The sequence below is a fragment of the Plectropomus leopardus genome, chromosome 14, assembly GCF_008729295.1.
Source record: "Plectropomus leopardus isolate mb chromosome 14, YSFRI_Pleo_2.0, whole genome shotgun sequence".
Classification (NCBI taxonomy): Eukaryota; Metazoa; Chordata; class Actinopteri; order Perciformes; family Serranidae; genus Plectropomus; species Plectropomus leopardus.
The window spans coordinates 29770733-29795231 of record NC_056476.1 but is presented as its reverse complement, the minus strand read 5'-3'; the positions used below and the strand labels follow the sequence as shown (position 1 = coordinate 29795231).

Sequence of the window (24499 nt, the reverse complement as noted above, 5' to 3'; positions counted from 1 at the left end):
GAGGCATATGGTAAGGTTTAGAAAAAAAAAACCCATCACCTTCAGACAGGAAGCAAACACCCAACATGTTCTCATCCCAACTTGTCACATGATGCTACTCTGTCAGTGACCTTCCACATCTACTTATTATATTTTAAGTATCCTGTATCAGCTGTTTATGCTCCAGGATGCCATTACTGTGATGTCAACAAATGCACATGGTGGGATGAGGCAGCATGATCCTTATGTTTACACAACACGGTGGACTGTCATGATGGTTAGGTTTAGGCAAAAGAGGCACCTGGTAAGAAAAAAACACACACATCAACACGAGAAGCGAACTCTGGCCTCCTAGTGAGTATAAAGTAGACCTGCAGATGGTGGTAAACGATAAGAATGTAAGAATAATTATTCTTTTAATACCTGAAACTTTTCTTCTTCCTTCTATTTTTCCCGAAGACAATCACTATGAAGGACAGGTTGTGTTTCACTGGCTATAAACAGTATGATGTTTTTCCGGAGACAAAGGAAGTAAAACTGCCAGATTTTTGTGACTTCTGTGTTATTGATTAGAGGTTTGAATGTTTACGACTTGCTGACATTACTAACTGATGCCCATTTTCCTTCTTTTATTGGCTGTTCTCAGAAACACAGTGTGTGTATTTTTGTCTCCTCCTCTTCTGTGATTTTCAGTTTTTAATGCAGCTAATCAAACAAGCCTGCTATCAAAGCTGTTTTGTTGTTCTTCTACATATCTATAAAATGTTTGCTCAAGGCTCATTAATGCTAACAGCCTGCCACTTAGCCTTGCTTTATTAGACCCAGCACAGTCATGGCAACAGCAAAACAGCCAACACCGACTGCTCACTGAATGTATGCCAGCAATATTTAACACACTCTTAATGCACCAATTAATAACTGCTATGGACAAATAAAATATCAGCAGTTTATTTTAATATATCATAATGGAGATTATAGGCCTTTTCCCCTTGTGAACACAAACATTACTGGTATTTATAATGAATAGCAGCTGAGGACAGTCATAGCTCAGGTTTAATTGTTTAGTTATTAAAATAACTGTCAGATAATTTCAGATTAATAACAGATTATAGTCTTGTGTTGGTCAGGCTACAATCACTTTCATTTACAGCTAGAATTTGAGTTGTTCCAGCTGCACACTGCAATAGACAATCAATATACTGATATTACCCGAGCACAGCAGCATAGAGAGAGCACTTCTTTTGGATTATGTAACACATTACGTGTTCTTCAGCCCAATTCCATGCAAAACACAAGTCATGCAAGTATTTCTGGTGTTATAAGCATACGGTTTGCTGGCCGTGGTCAGTAGCTGCTGTATGTTTTGTATGCTGACTTGAGGTAAGTGGACTACCATTTAAGCAGGTTGCCTAAAAGTTGCCACCTTGGCAAACAACATGCACTTGTGTAAAGTTGATAAACTTCAATAACAGTTTCCAGCCTTTTCAACATTTTAGGAAGTGAATGTGCCATATCTTTTAATTTGCCATCAATGTCACACTGTCCGCACACTGTACAACACTGACAACAGAACACTACAAAAACTTCTCAACATACATCACAACATGTGTTCAGCTATGCTGTTTTCAGTGTTAGTTACAGGTGGCTTAAAGCTGAATTTATTTATTATCTTATTTATTTTGCCACTTGCATGCAGAAAACGGTGGCAAAACTGCTGGCCAATAAAGTTGTTAACCCAAAAGTGTTAACAGACTGTTAGCAAATATTATTTTAATAAAAACTAACTTTTTTTTTTAGAACCGCCACTATATCCCGACATTAGTACATGAGGCAGATGAGCGTTGGAAAACAAAAAACAAACAAATAAACAAACGAAAAACATTTCTCTGCCTCCTCATAGTGTTGCCAATGGCATTTGCAAGAATCATGAAAACAACCAATCACAGCAGATGAGTCTCTAAACACAGCTGTCAATCACTGATCTGCAGTCAAACTGTCAAACCTGGCAGCACTGATCAAATATGAATTAAGATTTTGTTAATGCATTGCCAATTTCTCACCCCAAATGTTTTTAAAAAATATATTTCAGTGTACTGTTAAGCTGTAAAAAGAGAAAGGTTGCTCCAGCTTGGTTTTAGCTCGGCTGTTTTCAACAAGGCGGCTAGGTCCCAAACTTTCTTCACCAGCAGTGATTAACAGCTGCTTACTCTGAAAAGTCCTGTTTTTGTAAAAAGTCTCGTGACGAGCTAGATTTTCCAAAGGCTGAAAACACAGCCAAGCAGATGTGCAGAAGTCTAGTGTTCTCTCAGATCACCTGAATGACAGTGATGCTCTAAAGTTATTTTGGGACCAATGGTGCAAAAATGATATAGCCAAACAATTCAGATGTCTGAGAGCATTTGCTGTGAGTTTGCAAGATGTACATGAATTGTAGTATTTGTCAGTCTGGGTGTGTGTGAGTGTTATTCTTATAGATTTGCACATTCTAATGTTGGCTCATGATAGAATTTTACTCATCACTGTGTCAAAAAAAAAAAAATCATTTAAGTTTTCAAAAACTTAAATTTGTAAGAAATCATGTCAAACTAAATTAACAGACACAAAATCAAGAAAGCAGAAATCCTTACACCCTGTTTGTCTACGTACAGCAATACATTATGACTCATACTAAATAATAAGGTTAACCCTTTGAAACCTGAGCAAATCTTGATTTCTTCTTCAACTTCACAAGAGAATACAGAGCAAAAAAATAGCCTAAAACTTAAAAAAACAAACAAACAATAATAATAATTAAAAAAAAAAATCAGGGAAATCAAATCAAGGAAATGATCTGAAAAAAAGTGCTAAAAAGGAAAAAAAGAAATAATTTTAATGACACAATCATAATAATTATAAGTTTAAAATAAAGTTTAATGGATATTTTCTCATTTTGAAAAGAAAAAATTGTAATATATTCTCTTTGAAAAAAGAAAGCAACTAACTCATTTTCATGTCATTTTCTTGTTACATTTTCCTAATTTATCGTAATTCGCAGGGAATCTCTTGCCAAGTTGCTCATTGCCTGTTTCCCAATTACTTGAAAGAAATCAAACCACTGCTCAGATTTAAAGGGTGTAGACGCTTGTGAGAGGTGCCTATATGCCACACAAAAAAACTGATGTTAATCCATGTTCAAAGCGTTAAAATATTACCATGACAAATCATCATAATGCACAAGAAAAATATGAGATTAAAATGTATTTATTTTCCTTCACTAGCAGATGCACTTTTACAGCCAGTTTTGGGCTTCTCTTTCTTTCTGCTTCTGCTCTTCAGTTGGGGCAAAGTGTCATTTGCGGGGTAACAGCTGCCTGATGGCGTAACAGATTGGTGCCCGTGCTAATCTAAGCTGTAAGCAGGAGAAACCGCTGCCAGCTTAATCTGCTCATCTCTGCTGGAGTGGGGCCTGCCACGCAGCGAGGCAGCGTCAGGCTATGCTAACACTGTAGGCGAGCTGAAATACACTGGGCGAAACTAGCGAACCAGAGCTGGACTCCAGTCACCTCAAATTAAGCCGATATCTCCAGATGGTATCTGGGTGAACTGACCTAACCACCAATGAGCACCGCTTAAAGCTTTATCTACCAAAAGTGGAAACAAAAACTGTGTGGTGACGTTCCTCTGAGCTCATGTTCCCTTGCAGATGACACACAGGGATGGCATGTCACTTTGGTGCTTGGGGAAAAAGCAAATGACACATTTCGGCTGTTCATGACATTTAATGAGCGGAATGTCTTCTCGTGCCAATAGAAAAATCATTGCACACATTTAAACACGACAGTATTTAATTTGGCTTTACGTAATAAAGCAGCAGAGCCTAAATTAATAGATTATTACAGTTCCCTTTGATGTAGCGAGCCTGATACAATCTTCTAATTGAATCTCCACACTTCTGAAACTATAGCAGCAGCAGCAGTCACAGCGCTGATGTTTGGCGGATGTCATGCCATGTTATTTTAACACTTGTGGGGGATGATATTCAATCTCCTCATTTAGGAGTTTTTAAGAGCCTCTAAACTGAATATCAAATTGTTATGGCTTTCTGTGCATTTCACTGATGCATCAATGGCCTTTGAACCTTTTCATCAAGACTAAAAGATTAGAAACTGCTCAGTGGCAAAGCTCCCAGAGCAAGGCTGCAGCAAGGGAGTCGCTGAAAAAGACCCGCAGCCCTGCTCAGTTTCTGTGGATGAATAAAAGGGGAAAAAAGTACTTAACTTTCCTGTCCTAGTTTCACCTTCTTTATAAAGCCAGTATTCCTCAAGGTCCACTTTGCTGCCAGCTTTTTTATCACGATAGACCCACTGTTCTTTTGACTTCAATCATATACTAATATGCAGCCTGGTTGTCAGGAGAATAGGCTGCAATTGTTTATGCATACCACGGATATGTTACACATTTCCTATGTATCATATCAGCATTTGCAAGGCCTGGTCCACACATACACGGATATTTTTAGAAACGTATATTTTCCTCCTGTGGTTACAAAAAAAATCCCCGTCCACACCAAAACACAAACACAGGTGCTCAAGCGATGTCAAACGATGTTAAGCACACGCCAAAGCAACAGGTGGTAATATAACCTCTAACCTCTAATGTAAGGCAACGCCGGCCAATCAAAAGCCTAAAGTCATTAACGGAAAACTCACAACAAAAACAACAACAATAGCACACTGCAAGAGAGAATCATGTGTGGACTGACACAGAGGTGAAGTTACACACACCCGGCCTGTGTGAGCAGCACTGGTCAGCTGCGTGTTAGCCACGGCACATCTGGGTGGCTCGCTGATTTCTTGGCATGCCACACGCGGTTGGCGGCTGAAACAGACACTTAAAAATGATGTTTTACACTTTTCTTTATTTCTAAACCACCTTTTAACAGTTTTGGTGTCTATATCTGTCATAGAGAAGTGGAAAAACAAATACATCTGTTATACTTAAACTTCCCTGCTTCCATTTCAAATTAAAGTCCTCTCACAACATCACTGTCAACAGAATCCCATCAGTTGTTGGTATTTTAATGTGACACATTAACAGGACTGTGTTGTTGACAATGCAGGAGCTGCACGACTTCATAAATGAGTGGAATATGTGCTCAAAGATATGGAAATACAGAACTCATAGCAGCAGGCAGCAGAAGCATCACAGCCACCATGCTGTTGGTGTGAACACCACAAGCGTGCAACACACTGCAGGTCGGTGATGTCGCCATCACAGGCTGTTTAGGCGTGCAGCGTGTTGCTGGTGGAGATAATGATGCACACTCTGACGTCAAAAACAAAAGCGGCAAACCAAAAAAACTTTGTCCTTTGTTTAAATTATACATCATATAGGGTTCTACACTGTAACCATCATTTGTAAGACAATAAGGTCATAATTTTGGCTTGTACCATATATCAACAGACCATTTTCCTTAATACATGTGAAACATCTTGCTCCATACCTCCTGAATATCACAGAGTTCTGGAAAATTTAGATTTAGATAAAGATTTAACTCTTACTCCCAGGGATGACAATCTGAAATACCCCAATTACAGTAAATGTATTTTTAGTGAGTCTCTGATCAAACATCTTCACAAGTCTATCCCAAAGCTGAAGTATTGGACATTTACATTTTGAATGAGGGTTTTTCCAGTTCTCAAACAAAAATTTCAGTGTCACTTCAGCTCTCTGATCACTTTGTTGCAGAAACTCGTACAAAACTTCCCTCTCTATGGTAAACTTCTAAACTTCTAAACAGTTACAAATATATATTAGCTTTAAATGTTCTTGGCTATGTGACAAATTAAGTCTAATCATCTTGTTTTGGCTGATTCCACAACTCTCGCCTGTTTTCCTACTAAATGCTCCGCTATGTTCACCACTGGAAGCTAATTCTGTCTGCTGTTTGATGCTGGGCAGGTAGTTTACTGCACAGTAGCTTTAGCAGGGCTTTCTGCCAAAACTAAGTGCTTAATTTGATTTTTTTTTCCTTGGGGAAATTAATTATTTTCAGTCTATTTTTCTTCCTTTGCAGAAACACACACATACAGATCAATGTAGAAAGATGTCAGAATGATAAGACTGCTGCAGCACATTGCCTCAGGCAATTTTGGGTTTGGTGGGTAGTGTCCGACTACCAGTCCGCACTCTGTAAAACACTGCTAAAAAGCTTAATAGAGACAGCAGAACTGAAGAGTCGATAATTCCCTCTGGGTTTCCGTGTGACTCCTTTCACATCACAGGGCCTATTTTCATGGCACGCAACAACCAACACTCTGACAGTTTGGTATTTGTTTGACCTTGAAATTTGCTTTGTCTCTCTGTGATGTTTTGGTGCTCCGTGCAGAGTGCATGGTGCACAGGTAAGAGGGAAGGCTCAAACATTTTGGCTCACAATGTATCTGTTTCTGGAGCACTTAGGTAATTGTATAAACCAGAGTAAATTAAATACCTGTGAGAGATGTGCAGCAACCGTGGAAAAGTATGTAGAGGTCCAATATTATACTTATTTTCATGTTCATACTTAGATTTGGGTTTTCTACCAGAACATGTTTGCATACTTTAATGCTCAAAAGACATAATGTTTCCTCATACTGTCTGCATGAATATAACTTGCTGTTGGACATGCTCCATTTTAGAGCCTGTCTGAAATGTGGCTTGAAATAGTAAGAATGCACATATTACCGAGCAGTAAAAATGGTCAGTTTAGTGGTAAATGTGCGGTGTAAGTCACAGTTACAGTTAAACAATACTGCTGCTTCTCAAGGCTAAGTGGAGCTCCTTTTTTGCCTCCCAACTGCTGGTTAAAGGAAAGGGAGTCAACCTGAAGTTACTATGGCCCTGGAGGGAAACAACTCTCCCCTGCACTCGCTATCTACAGTCAGGGAGCTGAAGCAGGAGTAGTTACCATTAGTATCTACTCACACCTTACATTTGATTTGCTTTATCCATATTACATAATATGGATAGAGGATAACCACGTCCAAATCAACCCAGCTATGACTGTATTTCTTTGCCCCTTCTTGATACAGCAGGCTATATAGTGGATGTAGCACCTAACTGTGTTAATAAAGCAAAACATGTAGCTGACTTTTCACAAAATGTGACCTTTAAAAATGTAAACTATTTTAATGAAGTACACTCCAGACAGTAGGTGTATTTATATCAGTATAAAACAAACTGCAAAATGTTTAATGAAGTGAAAGAAATAGTTTGAAAACTTTTGGGGGGTTCACATTGAGAATATTTTCACCACTTTACCTTTCTATTAGACAGCCTGTTTAAATGGGAAAGCTGTTAACGGTTTTAGTACCCCACCAATGCTCTCTTCAAAACCACCAGACTCCATTGAGAAAATTTTAGCTGTTTAATGTAATTTTAGCTGAACTGAATACAGGAGCTGTATACCACAGTCTTGTTCAATAACACAAACTAACTGCAGCAGTAAACAAGCAGCTCCTGTTTTCATCAGTGTTAAATGACTGTTTTTCTCAATGGAGTCTGGCTGTGAAGAGAGCAATCTAACGGCATTAGTACTCTGTTCGAAGTTGCTGTCAAGGAAAAGTGGTAAAAATACCCTAGATATTGCATATATTTGAACTTATTTTTATTTTATTATGAATATAGTTATTCATTGCTGACTTCACAGGAGTAAATTGCTTAGCCTGCTTCTCCAAATTGGGGTGTGCTCGCAGTCATCTACTGAATGTAATACACTGTCTCTGAATAACACATACAATGCAACTTTGTATCACAAAAGATCCAAACTGTCCCTTAGAAGCGGGAACATTGGTCTGAATATGGTTGATTCTTTCAGTATCTGTTGCTGCTTTATGCTGTAACAATACACAGACAGTATAAATGTATCTGAATGCAGCAGGATATGTATGTTGATAAATAAGCGTCTGATTTGAGAGGTGCCACTGCCTCAGCGGTGCTATCACCCGGGACCGTTCCCTGTGTTTCCATCCATTTAATCACATTCAAATGACACCAGGCCTCTACACATATCAAACTGCTGCGCTCTTACTTGGTATTCCTTTTTTTATGCATGAGATGCTGGATTACAAGTTATCATCATTCATCTGTGCCTTCTTCTCATCTTTAGGGTTTTTTTTTCTTGAAATGCATCAGGGTACAAACGCTGCTCTCATATCTGTCACAGTGAGTGAGGTAAGATACAGCGGAAATATTGCTGAAATAATGTGATGATATTAACATTGTACAAATGAACCCTTTGATTCCTGAGCAAAATAGCTTGATTTTTTTTTCAAAAACATGGAAAAAGGGTGATGAACAACTTAATAAAACAACTGCCCCTCCAAAAGCAAGGAATTGGTAAAAAAAAAAAGTTCAAAGAAAAAGATCAGAAAATAAGCCAAAAAAGGATAAAAACAAACAAACAAAAAACAATTGGAAAATTATCTCAAGGCAGTGCATAAAAGTACATAATTTACATTATTTAGAAAATTATAAATGGTAGCTGTGTTTGAAAATATACCCTATCATGGAAATAAAGCACTATATAGTGTGCTCGACATTTTGTAGTAGTGTGATAGTGCACTAGAAAATACCCACAATGCATAGCATACATTTTAATCCTGTATCCATGTATTCCCAGAGAAGAAGAAGAAGACATTCAGAAAATTTCAGCGTAGTGTCTGAAATCTCATTTAGTTACTCTCTATATAGTTCACTATTCAATGCACACTATATAGAGAAGATTGAGTGAGTGAGTGAGTGAGTGAGTGAGTGAGTGAGTGCCAAGTTGCTCATTGTTTTTTTTCCAGTGTTTTTGAAAGAAATCATACCAATTTTCCTAGGTTTCAGAGGTTTAGATGCTAGCGATAGGCACCTGAATGCAACACTCACAACACTTAATCTAGGTGTTAGGGGTTAACTGTAAAACACATACCATCTGCTTCTATTTTTATTTGCGGCGTAGTGTTCATGTTGCACTGTTCTGTGACTTCCTGATCCTGATCTACACTCTCTCCTAGCCTGAGACCTCCCACTTTGCATATGTTGTTGCAATTGAATGATTATAATATAGCTGCCATAACTATTAATGTGAAGTAATGTGATGTTACATCTCTTATTCACTAGGTGGTTGAAAACCGTTTTGGGGTTTCATACACTCTGTGTCATTGATTTTTATATATTTTTTTTTCTCAGCCAATGACAAAACCCAACTCACTGAATCCAGCAGTGTGCCTTTAAGGTCTGGGTGGATGATGTATAAAAGTAATGGGCAGCAAAAAATAACCCCACCTGGCTCCCTGACCTCTGGTAAATCCACGACACTGCTAAGCCACCACATTCTCTGAAAAGCACACAGTGGCTTTGGTATACAGTTAACAGATCATAACATGACTCGCTCTGAGCCCATACATCAAATGATCCGGCCGATAGGCTTTCCTTTCCCTTCAGTGTGGATTAACAACAAGCTTAATGTGTTATTTTACTGAGGATTAAGAGCAATAATACACCCCACACGTTAGCCACACTCGCCCCCCTCTGTCCACTGACAGACAGCTGACTCTGATCCACATCTGTTTGAATGTGTACAACCATGCACAATATATAACAGTCCTGCCAATGCATACACTGTGTATTACTGAATGTGACATCATGGGGTATCCCAGCTTCAGCCTGCATTCCAAACACGTGGGGTGACATTTGAAAGCCATGGGTGTTTCCCAGGCATGACGAATGAAAAAAAATGCTATTGGGCGCATTATGGGAAATGTTGGATCGAGTGTTTTGGAGGCTAAACCCATACTAGGGACTAAACGTCAAAATCAGTCTGAGAGAGGCTATGATATTTTGACATTTTTAAATAAAAGATATAAGAATCGTAGGAGTTTTATAACTAAGGAATTGCACTACTAAATTGCTTGAGAGAACCTTTAAAGTCAGGTAGTTTGGATTTTTTAAAGTTGAGTTTGTCACAAACTGGCTCAGTGAATGTGACAAGGAGGGAGTCCGCAAAGTAGATTTAGTAAAAACAATTATAATTTATTAATGGAAGACATGCAAACAAGAACAAACCACGCTAAACAAACCAAAACCAACAATGTGGGCTGGATGTCTGCTGAGGAAGGCAGAGGATGAGTGAATGTGACTATTTTCACTAGTTATATATACCGAAAATCCCACACAAATAGGTTTGCAAACTCAACAAAGTGGGGATAAAAAAATCTCAGTCACACACAAGAGTCAATACAAGATTGGTCAAACATAATATCAATGCCAAATTTAATCTTATCTAACGGATTTGATCTTTAGCGAGCCCACATTTGTCACAAACTGGCTCAGTGAATGTGACAAGGAGGGAGTCCACACAAGAGATTTAGCAAAAACATTCATGATTTATTAAAACCAAGACACACAAAAATTAATCAACTAAACCAAAACCAACAATGCAGAGTGGATGTCTGCTGGAGGAAGGGAGAGAGCAGCTTTTATAACGGTGAAGGCCCAGGAGACCAAAATCAAGCTAACAAGCCTCCCATGTCAGCCAGGTGCCTGATGAGACCAGCCATGTCAGCCTTTCAGACAGTGGAAGGGGTGTTACAGGTTGTATGAGGTATACTTATACATAGTCAGTGTACACATACGGTGTGTGGTTTAGCATGCTCTCTGTTTGGAGAAGCAGCAGGAGTACTGACATGGAAGCTAAGCAGTGTACTGCTATATTGTATGGAGGTCAGCAACAAAATGTATTTAATGTGTCGTTATCGGCTTCTGTTCCCCTTCTACTGCTGCTCCTCTATACTCTCGCCAAAACCACCAGACCCCATTAACAAGAACAGTAATTTAACCTCGCCGAACAGAGGAGCTGCTGGTCTAAAATGGCAGTGACCAGTTAGGTAGTTTTGTTAGGGTTGTCTGTGTGGACAGCTTAATAGAGATGTGATTAAAGTTTATCCATAAAGAATTTTTATTTTTATTTTTTTCAAATTGTGTTAATTGCAGGAAATCCCAGACATCTGAACTATCCTTTTAATAGACCTTTTCCACTGCAGACATCTGGGCTTGTTATAGTAGAAAAAACTCAGGTGTATATAATATAACACTAAGGATGGCTCTTGTTGCTTTGGACCCCAGGAAGACTAGCTTGTTGCTTAGGCGTCAGCTAATGGGAATCCTTATAATACACAAAAAATGATCCATGGACGAGCTCCAATGAGCCACTACACATGTTACCAGGAACCTGAAATTAAGTCCCTCAAATGGAATTCAGCAATTACCCCCATTAATTACACCTGTCAAGTCAAATTGTCCTCCGTGAAAGAAGGCCTGTTGAGATTCTATCTATATTTTGGGTTGTACTCAAATGAAAGAAAAAGGGAATATCGAGTAGGGTTGAAGCCTTTAATCTAAGCCTCAGGCCTGAAGCAGCTCCTGGGGATGGAGATATTCATCATCCATGATCTAACAGAGCAAAAGCACTGACCACATAGTCATGACATGTGAGATTCATGGTAATGGTTTGCATAAATAGTAAATGAATAAAATAAATAAACCTAATATTTCCATGGTGCCAGAACAATAACGCCTCTACTGGATGACTTTCTTACCTTTTCTTTAGCATCATGATTCACATTTTCCATTCATGGTGAAACAGAGGTGGTTAGGAGGCATTGTTTGAACCATCAAGGTCTTCTTCAGACAACCCTTTCCATCTTGCATTATCTAATCTACTGACAACTTCTTTTTCAGTTCTGGCACCTGAGCCCAACTGGGACTCACTGTGCCCCTTTCATGCTTCACATTTTCCACTTGGCACCAGGAACTCTAGCAATCTATTAGGCTGATTGCCATAAAAATTTCAAGGCACGGCTGTGCTGCCACGGGGATAAACTCTTAAAGCATGCAAAGATTCCAAATGAGAGGGGTGATAAAATGTACATCTTCTGCAAAGATGCAGTAGACTGACTGGTAGTGACTGTTAGTTGGGTTAACTACAACCTCAGAGCAATCAACATTACAGGAAAGCTGGGGTTTGTTTTTAACTAAAGTTTTATATTTGTCACTGAAAACAAAACAAGTCACCAAACAGGTTGTAATATCTGCTGTGTTCTATCCAAAACACAGCACTTTCAGTTTATTTTGCCTTTTTGTCTTTATTAAAAGTACAGACAAAGAGTGACAGGAAAGGGGGGAGAAGAGAGAGGGGATGACAGGCAATGAGAGACTTTAGGTTGGAATCAAACCTTGGCTGCTGGGGGGAGGACAAAGCCTCAGTACATGGGCTGCATGCTCCACCAGGTGCGCAACTGGGATGCCCAGCAACCCTACTGTTGATAAACCACACGTCCCAGTGTTGGAGGATTACTTTTAAAAATGTATTCCAATACAGACTACTGAACATATGCCCGAAAATGTTTTTGTGACGTATTCTGTTGCATTACTCAAACTAACCTGTTGAAAAATCCAGTTTGACTAGCTTCATATGGTTAGGATGGTTGAGCAGCTTGTTTGATCAGCTTAAGATATGCTTTTGCATATTTGTTGATGGTTTAGATGATCATAACAGCTTGTGATGGGCACTCTAGCTGGTTTATCCATTAAAGTTCCTGTTTATTAAAACCAAATCAATATCCTAGAGTATGAAGAGATAACAGCGGCATGAGGGGGAAGTATGAAAAGCAAAGGGTATAAATTGGCTAAGTCTATGGGCTGGTTACACCAGCATGTCCGGCTGGTGGCCCACACAGTTAATCCATCAAAGACCAGTAAGAACTGGTTCAGGACCACCTAAGACCATCTTTAACCAGATTAAACCAACTACTAGCATAAGCTGGTTTTTAAGCCCATTCTCACTCCGATGTTGTCACATGGTACCGTTTGGGCAGTGACGTCCTCGTCAACCTATATCTTGTTAGGTATCCCTGCCACGTCAAGCTTTGATGTGCCGAGTTCGAAATGAGAACGAGTTACGTAACTATGTGATATAAAGAAGTTCGAGTGTGCCTATAGGGCGGAGGGAGGTGGATGGGCCATACAAACAACTGACTTTCTTGTGGGAGTCTCGAGTTCAGGTCCCATTTGGATGCATGTGTGTGTGTGCGTTTGTGTCCAGAGTTTGCATCCTGTGTTCATGGTGAGAATGTGTTGAGTTTTGAGCTTTTTTTTGCTAAGCTCATTTATATATATAGTGTCTTATATTTTCATGTACACAACAGTGTTCTGCCATTGTTAGGTAGCAGATGCACTGCACACACTTAAACCACATAGGCTAACTATCAGTTGTGCAACTGAATGTAGACATAACCACAAACTTGCTATATTTCTGTTTGTACTTTTGAAACAGAAAACACATGTTTTATACTATGACATTTACTGGAAACAACATGGAAGTTGCATCACTCGTGGCTGGTTAAACCATTCCAATAGAAAACAATGAAATTAAACTGGCACTGGGACGTGACACATTCAGGTAGGGCACGTGTCAGAGCTAATTCAACAAAGGAAAAAATAATCTCTTCAAGCATTTTTAAAGACAGTCAGTGCATTCAGAATACCACCAATTTAAACTGTAACAGAATACACTGGTCATATTTTTTAATTTAAATCAGTATTGTTGTAACTGTTTCTTGTATTACATTATTCCCCAACACTCATGGCCTGTAAGCAATCAGATGGTGCTGTGGGTGGGCCCTTTTGCCAATTTCTTTAAGTTCTTTGGCTTTGAAATACCCCCCCCCCCCCATTTTTATAACGAAATACTATGACACAATACATGGGATAAAACGACCAATTAATGCGCACAACACTCATTGTCATTCACGATCCAAGCCAGCACTATGAAGCAGCCATGCCGGGCTACAATCGGGTTGATATCATATGGTCTGTACCTGGCATTAGTCTGGAGTGGTAAAAATAAAATATTAAAGGCGCACAGTAATAATATTCTCCAAGCCCAAAGTGCAATCAGTTTCAGTTTGACCTCCAAATGAAGTGATATGCTCAATCTTGGTAAAGTGTTGGCTTATTCAAAATCTGTCTAATACTCTGAATGCTTGATATTTGTCTGCAATTGGACTTCTTTTAGCCCTGATCAAAGGTCTCATTAATATCAGCAAGTACAATGTTATCATGATTGAAAAAAAAGGATGCCTGCAGCTACAAAACTAAAACCCAAGTTGTGAAAATCCTTAGTAATGCAAGTTAATATACTTCCCAACATCAAGCCTCTGATTTGGTCAACAACAGGATGCTGTTTGGGCTCTGAGGCTGTTATCAACTTGCGTATATGGAAGAAGGGGTGGGGTGTGTTAAGGGGCATTTTCAATTTTCAGCCTCTTTCATTCAAATGCGGCTAAGCCTGTAGCTTACTGATCTGATTTGGTGGAAAAACCATGTTAAAGTATTATTCAATATAAAAAAAGCTACGGGTTTTAACACATCTGGAGGGTGCAGCCCTTTCTAGGGAAACAGGACAGAGTATGAGACTCTTTATACTAATGCGACTGCAGCCTTGTATCCTCTGCTGGGACTTTATGCCTGTGCTGGGGCTATTTTTAGTCCCATTTCCACTGTGACCTCTTGCTACACGCTCTGCCTTTCTCTGAAGCAGCAATCTCTCTAACAGGGGACGAGTGATCTCACTTAATGAAGGTTACATCCTCTGCTCTCAACAAGGTACAACTTCAAAAGGAAGAGGAGTCAGAAGATTTATTCCTCTCTGGCTCTGTTTCAGAGTAGAGCAGAGGTGTGGGTGTATCTTTGCATCCAAATATCTAAATGAAAGCTTGGTCAAGTTTGGAGTTTTGAGCAGTCTTAGGAGATTCATTTGATTGCTCACAAAAGATACAAGAGGCACACACTTCTGAGCTTATCAACAAAGACCTCGCCTTCAGCTACTATCTGAAGTGTTTCTGTGATAAAGTACCGCTATCTTTAGATTTAACTCACGCCTTAAAAAGATATCAAGAGGTGCAGCTTCAACGCGAGAGTGTGAAACATCTTGTGAACTGCTGTCTTTAGATGGCACACAGAGCGACGCCAGTTGTGTTTCATAACTTGGGGAACAACTTCTTAATGCTTCAGCATATCCCACTGAAATTCATCTTAAAAACCCAGGAGAAACATTGATGCTGTCAGCTTGGGAAAAAAAGCTTTACATTTAGTTTTTCTGGGGCTGCAGCAGAACAAAAACAACATGTCTGTTAATTTCATTTTGAACAGGTGCAGGGTAAAGATGCTTTGTGGTTTGAGATGGTGATTTAAATTGGCATAACTTCAAAGAGCCCTACACATCAGGCTCTGGCAGCCCAGTCACCAGAATGCCGAATGCTGGCATTGTACATTTCTGCAAACCATGGATACAATTGTATGTTTCTTATGTATATCTGTATTTCTAGAGGAATGTGATTTATGAACTGTCATGTGGAGGTGGAGGGGAGGGTGGATGATGTGACACCTCAGAGATGCCTGCCAAGCTGCAGACCACTGTTCAAGTTGGTGCAAGTCATCCTGTGCACAAATTACTGTTGCTGTATGTTGCTTCTGTAATATATTGTTTTTGCTTTTATATGTTTTTCTAATGTTTTTACACTTGCTGCAAAACATTTTTCTTTTCCTAATCATAACCAAATGTTTTTTGTGCCTCAGCCTAACCACATTTTAAGGTTTTGCAGAAATGTAAATGCCAACATTTATTCTGGTGATTAAGTTTGGTCCTGAAGACAAAGGACCAATCAATTATTAGACGTAAGGTCAGACAGAAGTGCTAACATGCAAGGTAAGCCAGGTCACACACACACGCACGCACACACACACACAAACACACAGGTCAACCAAATACTAGTTTTGCCCCCATTTCTGTCTTCATACAGGATGCTACTAGTTCCACACATAAACACAGGGATAAATGAGAACTTAACTATTTCTTTTTGAAGTATTTTGCCTGTATTTGACAGTTGACAATAAAAATTGTCAAGTCTAAGAAAAATATCAGCCTGGGCTACAAAAGATAAAATAGGGGTTAAAAACTGGATATGGAGTTTGAAAGAGGGCGGTATTCACATTGATATGCATTGTGGGAAATGTAGGATCTAGCACTTTTGGAGCTTGGCGCACAAGTGGGACTAAATGTCAGGATAACTTGGCTGCTGCTGCACAGAATTGCCCTTCTATACTTTGATCTATCTCTTGTGAGTCCCCCAACTGTGGTGCATTGTTTAAGGTCATGTGTAGGATTTAGATGGATATCTTGGCAGAAATGAAAAATATAGAATCAGAAAATTTAATTTAATAGTCATAACTATGTTTTCATTAACATATAGTCACCTGAAACTAACAGCCTAAATAAATGGGCCACTGCCACAGCAGGCCCGCAGCAGAGTGCATTTGAGCTTATTAACATTCATGCTCACAGTTAACAACTGAATTTACTATAAAATGTAGAAATATATCTAAATATTATTTAACATAATAAAAATACATATATTTATATAAATATATATAAAAACCTATCGTACACACGATACACGATTTAAACTCATACACACCATATCTTATACACATACATACAACCATGCATATATTTAAAATGCCATTAAAATGACAATATACAACAGTACAACATTATACAAAATGAGAACCCCTGAAACATCAGCTGTCTATGTTTTGTTTTATTCAGTTCTGTATTGTACAATCTGTTTGTTGCTGTTGTCAGCCTGTTAGTTCTGCTCTGAATGTGTGTTAGGTTGACGACAGAAGCTGTGCTTGCCCTCACAGGCATTGCACTACTCAACATTCTTTTACACAGCTGCATTTTCTTTTTCTCTACCTGTGGCAGCACAGCAACCTTGTGTGTGTTTGTACATTTCACATTGAAATCAGTCATTCCGGTCAATGCATCCTGTAGTTAAAACGATCTAGTTAATAAGGTTAGTACCAGTTAATAATAGTCAATGCTTCCAAACGAGTAAAAACAACTGCATTATCACTTGATCAAACTCCATGGACACACAGTGAAGCTCGCAGCAACCACACGCTGTAAAGACAAAGTCTTTGTAGCCACCGTAACACGATGCCCAAACTGATGTGTTGCCGTCACCTTAGAATGCACCTAGAATGATTAGAATGTTTATATCTTATATCCTTTTCCAAATAGTCTGTAATGTTGCTCTACAATAGCCCAGAATGGACAACTCTAACAGTGGCTCTCGATAGAGCCATTTGCATTTTTGTGTTTTCACTTATTTATGTTTTTGACGTCGGCCACATTAGTTCTTACATGCATGGCACACAGATGTTTAGCCGATGCAATCAGCAACCTCACATTTAGATGCCACTAAATCTTTAATACTAAATCTTTAAATCACAGAAGTGTCCCTTTAAGTCTCAGCTTCTCAGAAGAGTATTATTTATTGTATTTTAAATATATATTATATATTGTGAAAGATTATAGGGTCTATTAAAACCTGACCAATATTGGTTTTAGGCCAGTACTGATATGAGAGAGCTCTAAAAATCTACAATGCGAATACAAAATACATTGACAGTATATTGACTGATGATATTTTTAAACAAACATAGCATTAACAAACATTTTCTATCAGTATCAATGTAATTTAGTTCTCTAAAAGCTGTGACTCAGATATTTACTGAGGGAGGGAGACATTTAACACAAAAATGCCAGGGCTGTCTGGTGTGTACAATATGTAATTTAATATAATAATAATATAACAATAATATGACCGTTCTTGTTACTTATCGGCCAAAATATATTTCCGCAATAAATGAATATTGACTGATGAAAGACCAATATAGTATGTCTGTCTAGTTCTAGAGTCTTAAGCAGAGCACACAAAAGTTAAGTTGGGTACATGGTAAGGAAATGTCCACTGCTGGGAAAAACATGGACAATTCTTGACTGAGCAATGAAATATAAATCGGTTTCAAATGTATTTGTTAAAGATATAGTCAGTGTTTTCACTGTATGAAAAGAAAGAGAAATCTTTGAAAATATCAAAGAATGTCTTGAGCTTGTATTATAATGGGAAAAAAAGCATTGCTGTGTCATCAGAGCCCAACTGTTTCAGGATGAGATATCTGATCAAAATCTCATCATGTCCTGCTGCTTAGAACTCATATTTAGGATGGAGCTGCAGGTTTTTAGCACAAACGGTAAAAAAGTACAGGAGCTGATGAATGATGGAGTCTGAAGAGATTTAGAAAATCTGAAAAGTCTAATATTGTTCTTTGACTTCAACATCAACTACCTGGCTGTTGCGAGAGCTTTTAACCACATCACTTGTGGACAGTGGCGGCTTGTCAATAGGGGGCGCTAGGGCGCCGCCCCCATCAAAATTACAGGAAAAAGTATAGACACACAGTACACATAAATCATGCAATAAAAAGTAATTATCACATCTGTGCACTCAGAAAATGTGTCTGACTTTTAATTTTTCAAGCCTTCTTCCCATCCCATATTGGGTTTATTCAGAGTTGTTTTTTGTGCAGGCTGAAATACATATGTTTCAAAGGCGAGGGACGCCGGCCAAATGAGTGTGTATGTATGTCGTTAAACTTTTCTTCCATGTGACTTCACGGTGGTCTCTAATTTGTTACTCAAAGATTCTCCTCCGGACGCAGCTCTCTGCGCCCGGAGGAGAATCAGCGCGTGAGAATCAGCGCGTTGTCTGTCATTGTTCATCCAACCTGATTGATTGATGATACCTGTCAATCAAAGTCACACCCCTGGCAGCGTAGACGCGCGAGCGCATCTGTCACAAACACAGTCAACAGACGGACCCGCGCATACGGATGCAAACGGACAAGTCACAACAAGAGAGGAGACAATGGCGGCAGCAAAACAAAATTCGGTTGTTTCTTTACAAAATAATAATTTCACGAGGCGTTCACTGGAGGAAAAGAAGCGGATTAAGGAGCTTGGACCGGACCAACCGGATTTAAAAATCCAGCAGCAGGCAAGTGACCGTGGGCGGAGTTACACCCGGCTTCTCCCGCCTGTGTTATGCTAAACACAGTTGGCTAACTGGATGTGAAGTTAGCAATGCTCTTTATTGCTTTCCCTGCTTGCTTTTTTTAAGTGTTGGCACTGAACCTCTGTGGACAACAACGGGGGTCAGAGACCTGAAACATCTCTCTGAAAAATGCAAACGGCATGAAAGTAACCGTAGCCATCTTGACAACAGCATGAAGCTACAGTTTTCTGGCAGAATTAGCATGCTCTCCATGGAAAAGAGACTCGTTTGTGAAATGACAGATTTCAATCAGAAAGTCATTGAAAAATTTGCTGGCCTGAAGGAGAGGAGAGCAAAATTTATGTTCAAGTAGAGTTTATAGTTGTGTTGTAATCCCCACTCCCCAGTGCGCCCCCCCAAAATTTTTTATCACCAGCCGCCACTGCTTGTGGAACTCATCAGTGAATGGAGTATACAGGTCATCAGTTAAGAAAATGAGATGTGGTTAAAAGCTCAGGAGGAAAAATTATAAGTGGACCATGAGTTTGTGTTCATGTGATCACAAACACTTGTATATATACACAACAAGAAAGTGATCAACCTGGTATTACAAAAATAAGTGAATTAAATATGACCTCATAATACCATATTACCTGGTGCCTTTTTATTAAAAGTATGTGGCAGTGCCTTGCAAACAATACTAATAGAAAGCCTATTAGGATCTTTAGTTTTGGTGGACCCACAAATCCTCTGGTTCAACAGCATCACACAATGTGCAGTGGTTCATGTTTAGACCCCATAGGTAGTATAAAAAGTGAGAAAAATCTATTTACGGAGGAGGTTGGGATGGTGAATGGCCAAAAAAAACAACTGGACTTTCACCCAGGAGACTGCTGTTTGTGTCCTAACAGTGTCCTGAAAGTAAATGGTAAATTGACTGTGCTTGTATTGCCCCTTTCTAGTTTTTTTGACCATTCAAACCTTTACAGGACATGTCACATTCACCCATTCACACACTCATACATACAGTGGTGCCCGAGGACACCGTACAAGGTGCCACCTACTAGGTAGTAACCATTCATACGCATGCATACTCTGACGCAGCATCGGGAGCAATTTGGGGTTCAGTATCTAGCCAAAGGATACTTCAACATGTTGCCCGGAGGAGCCGCTGACCTTCCGATTAGAGGACGACCCACTCTACCTCTGAGCCACAGCTGCCTCATACTGACTTCTTTTCAGATTACATACTTGCGTCCTTCACTTGGTTATGTCATGTTATGTGACTTATTTAAATCACTTAATGTACTTATGTCCTGTACATAAGTTAGTTCTTTGAAATGAAAACACAATCTTTTTTCAACCCAAAGAAGTAGTTTTGGTGCCTAAACCTGACCCTGTCACACCATGTAATGTTGTGTTAAAAGGTTGTGGTCCTTTCATATATTTCAGTGAGATTAGGCCAAAAATTATACATAAACAAGGGCAGGAGAACATTTCACACCTACCTCCGAATGCTGGCCTCATGGTGAAGTCATGATCATCCACTTTGAGCAGATGCTCTGTCTTTGTTTTGCGAGACTTCGTAACATCTGGAGGCTTCTTTGGCAAGGAGCTAGAGGAAGATGACATTCGCTGTTAGAGGGTACGCAACAGGTACACTGGGGTTAGGTTTTGAAGAGAAAAAAAGCAACACACCACTCCTGGAGAATACTGATTCAATCTCCTGTGACAACTGAGACCAAGATAATTTATTTATGACCTCTTTTTTTCTCATCTTTGAGACATCTGCAATCCAAACTTCTAAAAGTCCACACGCAAAATGTCTGCAGGTGAAAGCTCAAACAGAAACTACTCATTGCATCATGGCAAGGGAAATGCAAATGAATCATAGAAATGTTGAGATCAAACCCTGTGATCAAGCAAAGCACTTACTCTGACTGCGGACATGTCATTCCTGAAATTGTGCCCTTGGTTGAATTGAAAGTCGAGCTGTGATAATTGTCAGAGTGTGTCTAACAGTGATGCTTGTGGAGCTGTTTGGACCACATGCTATGTTAAATCACCTCTGAGGACAAATGAGCTTGACATGGTGTGGCTTTGACAAAGCGGTGACAGACAGCTACGTTTTCTCTACCAGCGAACAGAGATAAATGCAGCGCCCTCTCTGCCTTCGTGTCCATTTCAGGTTTATATATGCAACACAGTTTGTGCACCTGACTCTGAAATTCCTAATTTTTCTGGATAAACTTTTAAACTTAATCTCTGAAATAGTGGAAATAACATATCTTTCGGGTTCCTCCAGTCAGAAGTCAAAGTGAGTCACTGCCGCTTGCTTTGCTTGAGCACAAAGTGTCCGAGGGTTTTAGTCTCGCACACATTCTGGATTGAAGCTTGACATTGATTTGAAACAGATATCAGTTTAATCAGTGGTTACTTGTGCTAAAGCTGTTGTTATACTCTGTAAGAATTTTTGTGAATTGCTTTCACAATGCCTCTAATACTCTAACACTGTGAAGTAACCCATGAGCCAAGTCAAGTTCAAGAAGTAACTGTTATGTTGAAATATAAGTCCTGCAAAGTATGCTGTTTGAAGCTGCCCTCCAGAACAACACCTCTATACATTTTCTGTCAGAAGGACAACATTGTTTGTACAAACTATAATAATTATGACTTATGACCATTTTATGATCTGATTGCAATAGTTTGGTTAGATTCAACTGTGGGATGCGAAGGCAAACAGCTGTCTCTCATGGAAAGTCCAAAGCTGTCTCCAAGCCATGATGTTTATATAAAACAATTTTTTGGAAGAAACATATTCAACACGCCCCCACTCACCCCCCCATTGCTGGAGTGAGGTTAAAACATCTGAGACATGGGCATTGCCATCTTGTGAGGGTGATATTATTGAGAGCCGGAGCCTGCGCAGTAGCGATATCCGCGGTTGGGGAGTTCCCACAGAAAAACCCATCTGACCAATCAAAGCAGCTCCATTGAATGAGAGTGCATGGATTGGCCTTTTATTGCAATTTAATAACTCATTAAAACTGTACTTATCATGTATCACCTTTTGAGTTTATAGTTTGGCCTATGAATACTCACTAACATGGAGGAGCGGGCTTTATGACCTTTACTGCATTCAGACACCAGGGGGCGCTCCAGATTGAAAAGTTACACTTTTGGAGAGCTGTCATATCGTCTATCTTTATATCTGTCTTTGATTCCAACTATTTCGATTCATTTAACATATTGAGAAAACTGTTTTAATTAAAGTAGGCCTATCTGTAAAATTGTACAAATGCTGATACTGAACTCATCCATAAACTAGAGACTGTCTTGTAATAATGCCTACTGATCTAATGTACACACCTATAAGTTTTGTGACTGCAATTTTGCTGCATTTGCTGAAAGAATAATACAGATTGTAAAGACAATCTCTCTTATTCCAAAATGCTCCTAATACTACAACGAGTCTTCCAAACTAAGCATAAAAATGTCTTTCGGCAAATGGCAACACCAGGTGCTGAAAAATTAAAGTTAAACCAAGTTAAACCAATAAAGTAGTTAGTAGCCATTAAGAGGCTGCCTCCATAAGCAAGTCAATCCCCATGTCAAAATTCTTAACTTCACAGCAGAAATAAAAATGTTTACAGCCAGGCACAGAAATGATTTTGGTCTGTATAGCTAGTTCCCCTGTTCACGACAAATGCACAGAGTATGATTTTTTTTTATAACTCACCCATTTATACTTTATTAAGGCATGAGGTTGCCTTTGATTAAAACAGCTTCCTCTGTGAATGACAGGCTGTCTGCAGATGGTGTCCTCCAGTTTTCAGTCATATCCACCCCTCGCTCCTCCACCCCTCCGCTCCCTCAGGTCCAAATATGGTCAATTGTGGCTCCAAAGAACCAAAGATTGCGATGGCTGAAATGTTTTTGCATTTGAATGCTTTTACACTACTTTTTATTTTCCGATGATGCCACTATGCTTCACACTGCATGAATGAATGAATGAGTGAATGAATGGGTGCCCCCAAATGCTGTTACAACATATGGCAATATGATTCATATTCAAAGAAAAACTCTATAGGATAAGATTTTAAGGGAAGGAAGAACCAAAGCTTACTGGTGGTAGAGGCACAGTGCTCTCCAACGCTAAACAGAGTCCTTAGTTGACTCCTCCCTTGTCTTCACCCTTCAAGGTTTAGAGGCTCTATGCCAGTGTCAATGTCATAATTTACACAGCCACAAGAGGTCTTTGTCTGCTAAACATGAGAGCTGGTTGTTTTATGCATTTGCATAAATGACAGATCGTATGTGTCCAGCTGTATGTCAAAGTGTCCTTCTGAACCCCAAAGTTCTCCTTGTGAGCTGGTTAGTGTCTTGAAGGCAGCATAACCACCATTTGATAGAACTGCAGTCCAACCATCTAAAATCATCAAACCATTGTTCGTTCAGGGAAAACTGACTGAGCATTGAGCGCTTTTACAGCAATGCCCTGAGTCACATTCAGTGGGCAAAATGCAGTCACTGGTATTTAATTTGCCTCATTTTGCCAATTCATTTTGTTTTAATGATTGTCATGATTTTCTCTGATCTTCAATGCATTTCTTGACAATCTTGTTTCTAAGCGTTACCATATGCAAACTGTTGCATGCCTTTCAACAAGATGTTCTGAACAAAGCGAGAGAGCTCCACTGCTGACACACCTAATTTATGCAGTGCACAAAGTTCAGACTTGAACGGTCGCTTTGTACCAAACCAGTAAAGAAAACATTCTTTTACAACTGAAATAATACTGCTCAGAGAAATTCAATTAGGTATCAGCAAACTGACCCCGTGCTTTTCACATTTTGATAAAACATACCTTTCACCAAACATACTAATAGATTTTGAACACTGTGCAGGTGATTTCTCATTAAGAACCTTCTGCTGACTTGTTTCTTTTTGTAAGTGGTCATTTTATGATTATTTGTTATAGAGGAAAATGTAAAACATTCTAAATGATATGGCAAGACATCCTTGAGCTCCATTTCACTCAAGCTTCTTAAAGTCATCATTGTATAGAACCCAGTTTAACAATTTCTACATAAATTAGTCGTTATATGCAAATATACAAAGTGACACATTTTGTGATAATGACAATTAAGTTGGATCACTTTTTTATGCTGCACAGCTCTCCACATCAACACGTGTTTATTTTGTATTTATTCTGACTTACGTTCCATGCTTTTGGGTCTCCACGGTGCCAGTCCATCTTCGCACCCGGTGGCCGTGCTTACGGCATTCACCGGTAATAACCAGACATAAAAGTAAAATCAGAGGTTTGGTCAAATAAGGCATCTTGATGGCGCAAATCCACAGGTGAGTCGCTTGAAATCTCCTTTCAGTCGGTTCATTCCAGCAGGGCTCAGCCGGCAGCGCATGGTTCTCAGCGGAGGATGGACGCGTCCTCGGCCATGGCATCAGCGTCTGCCGCGCGAGCCTGCAGGAGAGGAAAGTGGTTATGTGCGATGCTGTACACGGTCTGCACTTATCCTCACGAGAGAGTGAGA

The 24499-nt window shown here is 39.4% G+C and overlaps 1 protein-coding gene across 1 annotated transcript in view; it reads right to left on the bottom strand.

The window, feature by feature from the left end:
- The window catches only part of gabrr2a (gamma-aminobutyric acid type A receptor subunit rho2a), a 68364-nt gene extending 44077 nt beyond the window's left edge, over nucleotides 1-24287 (bottom strand). Inside the window, exons 1-2 of the mRNA XM_042500606.1 lie at nucleotides 24166-24287; nucleotides 20453-20559 (exon numbers count right to left, since the gene is read on the bottom strand). Coding sequence (XP_042356540.1) covers nucleotides 20453-20559; nucleotides 24166-24287 — 229 coding nt within the window. The remainder of the gene's footprint in view (nucleotides 1-20452; nucleotides 20560-24165) is intronic.
- Between the last annotated feature and the right edge of the window lie 212 nt (nucleotides 24288-24499).